Source organism: Dermacentor variabilis, unplaced genomic scaffold (genome assembly GCF_050947875.1).
Source record: "Dermacentor variabilis isolate Ectoservices unplaced genomic scaffold, ASM5094787v1 scaffold_12, whole genome shotgun sequence".
In the NCBI taxonomy this organism is placed as follows: domain Eukaryota; kingdom Metazoa; phylum Arthropoda; class Arachnida; order Ixodida; family Ixodidae; genus Dermacentor; species Dermacentor variabilis.
Window position 1 is genome coordinate 22118213 of NW_027460280.1, and position 6000 is coordinate 22124212.

The 6000-nt window shown below is 46.7% G+C and overlaps 1 protein-coding gene across 2 annotated transcripts in view; it reads right to left on the reverse strand.

The window, feature by feature from the left end:
* LOC142566219 (putative sodium/potassium/calcium exchanger CG1090) overlaps window positions 1-5244 on the reverse strand; it is a 171548-nt gene extending 166304 nt beyond the window's left edge. For both annotated transcript variants that reach the window (XM_075677059.1, XM_075677058.1), the window contains exon 1: window positions 4968-5244. In XM_075677059.1, the coding sequence (XP_075533174.1) occupies window positions 4968-5199 (232 nt within the window). In that variant the 5' untranslated portion in view covers window positions 5200-5244. The remainder of the gene's footprint in view (window positions 1-4967) is intronic.
* Between the last annotated feature and the right edge of the window lie 756 nt (window positions 5245-6000).

Below are 6000 nucleotides of genomic sequence, written 5' to 3' on the forward strand. Positions count from 1 at the left end.
CTTGGAACGAGGTAGGGCTTGCACTGGTCCCTCACTAAACCCGATTCCCTTGCGTCGTAGCAAATCCTCTGATTTGTTAGAAAACAAATATGGATACTGAGGCGGGAGATGTGCCGAGACGGCGGCTTCAGTGTCCAGTACTCCAAAAGGGCCTTCGATACGAATCTTGCCCACAGGGAGACAAACACTGGAGGCCTCTACGGCTTGCCTTAGCGAAGCACATTCTCCTGTGAATTGGCCTTCCTCTACGTACGACGGATGCACTACGTCCATTGTTGCTGCCGAGTCGCGAAGCACTCTACACGGTTTGCCGTTTACCACGAGGTCTCGAATGTATGGTTCTAGCAAGTTCACATTTTCTACGTTACTACTTAGTGACATCAATACTAGTTTGGGATTTCTGCACCCCACGGAGATATGCCCCGTTTGTTGGCAGTTGCAGCAAACTACTGGTTTCTTGGCGTCGAAAGTTTTTTTCCTTCTGCCTTTCTGCGCTCCATTCGGGTGGTTCCTTTTCTCCCTCGCTTTCCTCGTCACTAGCTTTCATCGAATCTGACCTTCCCATTGTTTTATACTGACTCGACTTTGACCATCGCTGTGGCTTGTCGGGTCTGTATTTATTCCTCTCCTTCTTAGGAGCTTCGTTGCTTTCGTCCGCACGGCGAGTTATGTACTCCTCAGCGAGATCGGCCGCTCTCGTGATAGTGTCTACGCCTGTCCTATTCTGAACCCAATACGTGATGTTTACTGGCAGCCGGCGGTCGAACTGTTCTAAAGCAACGCACTGCATTGTCTTTTCAGCGTTGCCGAGTGCATCCCCTTCTCTGAGCCATTCCTTCAGGTTTACCTCCAAGGTGTATGCAAAATTTGAGTATGACTCATTTGGTTTTCTCGACTTCCCTGAATTTTCACCTGAATGCTTCTGCTGACAATCTATACTTTTTAAGCCGGTTCGCTTTACTTCATCGAAGTCCTCTGCTTCTTCTTTCCCCATGTAGGCAATAATATCAGCTACCTCACGTGGCAGTAACGTAAGCAAGCGTTGCGGCCACGTGTTTCTCGTGAATTTCGCCTTCTCACACGTGCGCTCAAACCGTACCAGAAAAAGACCTATGTCCCCTCCTACTACGTAGGGTGCCATTAAGTCTGTCATTCTGCGCTCGCTTTCACGTACCTCTGGGCTAGGTCTTTCAGAATTTTGAGCTTTCAAGAGCTCAATCTCTAGGGGCTTCATTTAGAGTGCGTCGCGGGCAACACGCTCTACGTTTTCCTCTAGGCGCTTACGCTCTTCTTTTTCCTCTTTCTCTAGGCGCTTACACTCTTCCTCTTTCTCCTCAATGCTCTATAAACATTCCGTCAGTTCATCGTCGTCTGCCCCGGTCGCTTCGATCGCCTCAATGATCTCCGGCTTTCTCTTTGATTCGGCAATTTGGAGGCCCGACTCTTTGGCCAAGCTCAAGAATTCCAGCTTCTTTAGTGCCTTCAAATTCATGGCTGCCCTTAGTGCTGCTAACTCTTCACTCTATAACAACCTTGACGTACTCAAAACTTCCGTCAACGGTTAAAGAAAAATCGCTGCACTGTACTTTCCAAAAAATACACAAAAGCCAAGTGATATCTCAGTGAAGAAAAGCCGTGCACTCACCATATGCAGTCATGAAACCAAACACCTTCCTTCCGAACGTTGTCACCAGGACGAAGAGGCCACGATGTCGTAGTTGTCGTCCAAGTTGGGGTCTCCAGGGTTCCGTATCCCAATCGCTGCCAGTCAGTTTGTTGCGTACTCCAGGGTAGCGTATCATACTGCTCCCGAGTTGTAGCGACGCCTGCCTATTGAAGCTCGACCGATGCTACTTATTGGGTAGTGTGGCGTTGTCGGCGCGCTACAGGCATCCAGTAGACCATGGCGACCAAGCAAGGGTGAGACGATTTCTAGTGCGAAACTTGGACGATTTATTCAAAGGTAGATGAAGGAAAATGAGAAGAGCATGAAGTGATCAAAAGTACATTTTGGAGCCCCTTAAATAGGGTCTCTACAATCGTGATCTTGCTTCCGTCGACGTCAGGTGACCGGCACAGAAAGAGGGCCCCTCCTCCTCTGGTTATACCGAACCTGCTGAAAGGAAGAGGTCGTCCCGCCTCCTGGAGTTGTAGACGCCTGTCCGCCTCTTCTGAGCGTTGCGGGTTCGTGGAAGTTCTTCTCTAGGTCCAATTCGAGAAAAGGGTCTCTCTAAACTCGCACACCCACACACACATACACACACAAAAGAGGCCTGTACACTGCGGGGCTTCCGGCAGACAGGCAGACACTCGAAATGGTCATGGCGAATTAGAAAGTCACGCTTCATTTCGACTAGGCCTGGTGGAAGACGGTCGGGTGAGGGAAAGTTCTTTCTGCACGTGCAACGGGACGCCAACAATAGCAGGCGAAGTCACGCCTCATTTCGACGAGGCAGGGTGAAATGGTCGGTTGAAATTCCTTTCAACAAGTGGTGCCAGACGCCAACCCTAACACTGTGCAAGCAAATTAATTCAGAGAATAACAAAAGGAACACATTTTCTACTCATCATCACAAGCAATTTGTAAGCTGCACTCATAACACTGTCAATGTCCCGTTAAGGGATCTTTGAAGTATAAGAAATAAATAAATAAATAAATATGCCAATCCGCTTTCATGCGGAAGAACATACGTTGGTCAAATTGGCAGATGCATCAATCAGAGAGTAAGAGAGCATCAATATAACGTTCCTAAAGTAATCTCGGGCCATTTGGGCATTCATTGCCAAGATTGTCCCTGTAAACCCATGTTTTAAAGTACTTCTATTTTGTATAGGGCTCATAGCAGGATGACAAGGGAGATTGTGGAGGCCTGTGAAAGTGCAAACATTAGAAGTGCGTGAGCAAGCCAACAATCTCACTATCTGAAAAAGAGATGCGATTCATAGGTTTATTGCTGTAATTATTGCAGTGTGTGTTTTGATCATGTCTTAGGCACGTGTACGGTTCATCGACATTCTCCACCGAACGTTCTTTTTTGTCGCGTTTGTTTTCGCTCTTTCGGCCTATATTTATCCATGCGTGCGAAAATAAAATATATAGCTGAATATAGCGCTGCCTCTGTGTGTCTGTTTCTACGTCCTCGTTCAGTTGCGCTTATACATTCTATCATTGACTAACTTGCCCGCCAACGTGTTTTAACCCATAACTAAATTTTTTAGGAACCCCTTCAAATTGCACTCCCACATTCTATCATGGATTCAAACCAACTAGCCTGCCAACGTGTTTAACCCATAATTTAATTTTTTAAAGAATCCTTTCAATTTTTTTATTCCAGTATAGTTCATCTATTGCCGAATTTGAGTTATAAGTACCGAGTACTAACTTTAAATTCACAGTTGAACTGAACAGATCACAAGAACTATATTACTTCAGGTGCTCCAAGAAATGTTGGCTTACTACTACACAAGCTAAATGTAGCGCCTAGCAGCGTGACGCTTTTGGCTTACAATACACTAATCCGATAAAAACTCGAATATGCTACAATTGTATGGGACCCCCCCCATTAAAAAATATCCTTTTGGAGATTGAAAAAATTCAGAGGCGAGCAGTGCGGTTGACTTCAACAAATGTAATAAAAGAAATTCCTTGTCTGCGTTAATGACCAATGACAACGTTGAGCCACAGCATCTCAGAATCAAAATAAGGATATTAGCCTTTCTACATATACTACTCCACATAAAACTGTAGGTCGTTCATTTACACAATTTAGCACACCTGCACTAACGACAACAACCCGCCGCCAACAGCTGCAACCTTACCACGCACATTGCAAGCACTAATGTACATAAGTTGTCTTTTTTTCCACGAACAAATGTTGAGTAGAATAATTTGGCAGAAGCTGCTGTTACTTTGAAAGCTTTGAACATGCACTACGCACCCTATTCAGTGTCCCTTCATATTAATTGAACTGATTGCATGTATACGAATTCTGCGAACCATGTCTTTCTTTTTGCGTGAATTAGTAATGTCATCTTTCTTGTTTCTGGCTCATGATAAAATTACAATGGTCGTGAATGTTCTGTGGATTTTGTAGTATTTTTTCAGCTGTCCCTAGGTCTTAGACTGTTTAAACCATGACGCATCGTTGTCATTTTTTTTAACCTCCAATATGCTATTTACAATTGAATCTTAGTGAAAGGTCCTCGTATTTTGTAAATAAATAAATCCTTGACAACGCTTGGGCCGCTGCATATGAATATTTATACATGTATGTTTCACATGTTTGAAGTTTTTCATCTGATGCAGGCGTGCAACTTGTTTCCCTTTTTTTATTGTATACTTCGCGTCGCTTTCACAGCGAATTTCAACCGCAGTTGTGCTCAGCTGTTCGAGCCTCAAAGTTCGAGCCAACAGCGGGAAAAAAATGTGGCCCAGCAAAAGGCAGAAAGAAAAAATAGAATACAGGGATGTTGGCCAGTGTAAGTATACCTGCTGGATACCCTGTGCTGGGGAAAGAGGTGAAGGGAATAAAAGGTGGCTCAGCGAAGCTTTCAAAGCAACAACATGCGATCTCGTTGAACCACGAGATATAAATATTAACGCGCGCAGCAGCGACTTGACGTGTTGCACACTTCAGTTACTCGTGCGACGCAACATACGGCACAGGGTATGCACACGTGAGAACACAAGAGATGGTTTCACTAGCTCTCCTATGTCCGCGTGTGACGTGACAGGCGCAGTAATGCAGGTTTGTTGTTACACGCGCGTGATGTGCACCTCGACGGCGTTCGCGGCAGGTCGAACACAGGCCCCAACACAGGAGTCCCCATTTCGAAACGCGAAGTGGTACGCTCGTAACATCTGCAGATAAGGTTTGGGACGACCGAGAGTGCTTGTTCGAACTGGTTGAAAGGCGAGCGAGCACTCTCCCTCGTGCAGTGTGTGAGAGAAAAACGCGTGGACCAACCGTCGCATATGACCTCCAGTGAAGGCACGAAGTAGTCCTCGCAGATTATGGACAGCGCCGCGAACATGTAGAGAGCGGCTAGCACGTGCACCACGATGCCTCCCTGCTTGCGCAGTTCGGGGCTCATGAGGGGCCGCGGGAACTGCTCGATGGCGGCCACAGTGCAGTTGGGGGCCGCCGCCGCCGCCGCCGCTGCTGCACACACCAGAGCCGGGAACAAGCGTCCGACCATGTCCACCGACCGCGCTCTCAGACTCTGTCATCGGCTTGACGAGTGAACGCTGCGCAGCAGGTCAGCTTATCAGTGCATACGTGCGTAAGTGATGGCGCTCATCAACCCATTACGGTTCAGCGCATGACCACCCGGCAATTCGTCCTAACGACGACTCCTTATCGCCTCGCCTGGGCCTTTGCGGGGGTACGCGAGGATCAAAACGCCGACGTGCTTTGTACACCTTCTTGTGACGACAATTTCTGCCGCCAAATCGTAAAATAGCTCTGCGATTCGAATGCGGTATCATCTTTAGGCCTGCAGAAAGTTAGACGAACCTCCTTTAAGCCAGTTCAAGCACCCTCTTCATGCTGGAGCAAGAAACGCTTGCTCGCTCTCTTCCCATCATAGAGAGGGCGCGCTGCATATGCCCACAATTCGCGAACCCTTGTTGTATTTCGTGGTTATCGATGTCTGCGCTGAGGCGTATCGCACATTACTGGCTATAGGATGCATGCCTTGGCCCTGTGATGCCCGTTATTGGCAATCTAAAGAAATGCCCCTCAATACAGCTGGAAATTGCTGGCCACGTAAGTTAGATATAATGTCGGCAATTTACTCCTTGTATATGACAGGAAAATGACAGTCAAAGTGAAAAAATACACTTTTAAGAAGAGGAGAAAGAAAGAAAGAAAGAAAGAAAGAAAGAAAGAAAGAAAGAAAGAAAGAAAAGGTAAAGCGAGGAGGTCGCTACCCCACACATTGAGGCAAGTGAAAGTGGGCAGCAAAAGAATCGGAGAAGGAAAGAAGGAACAAGTTATG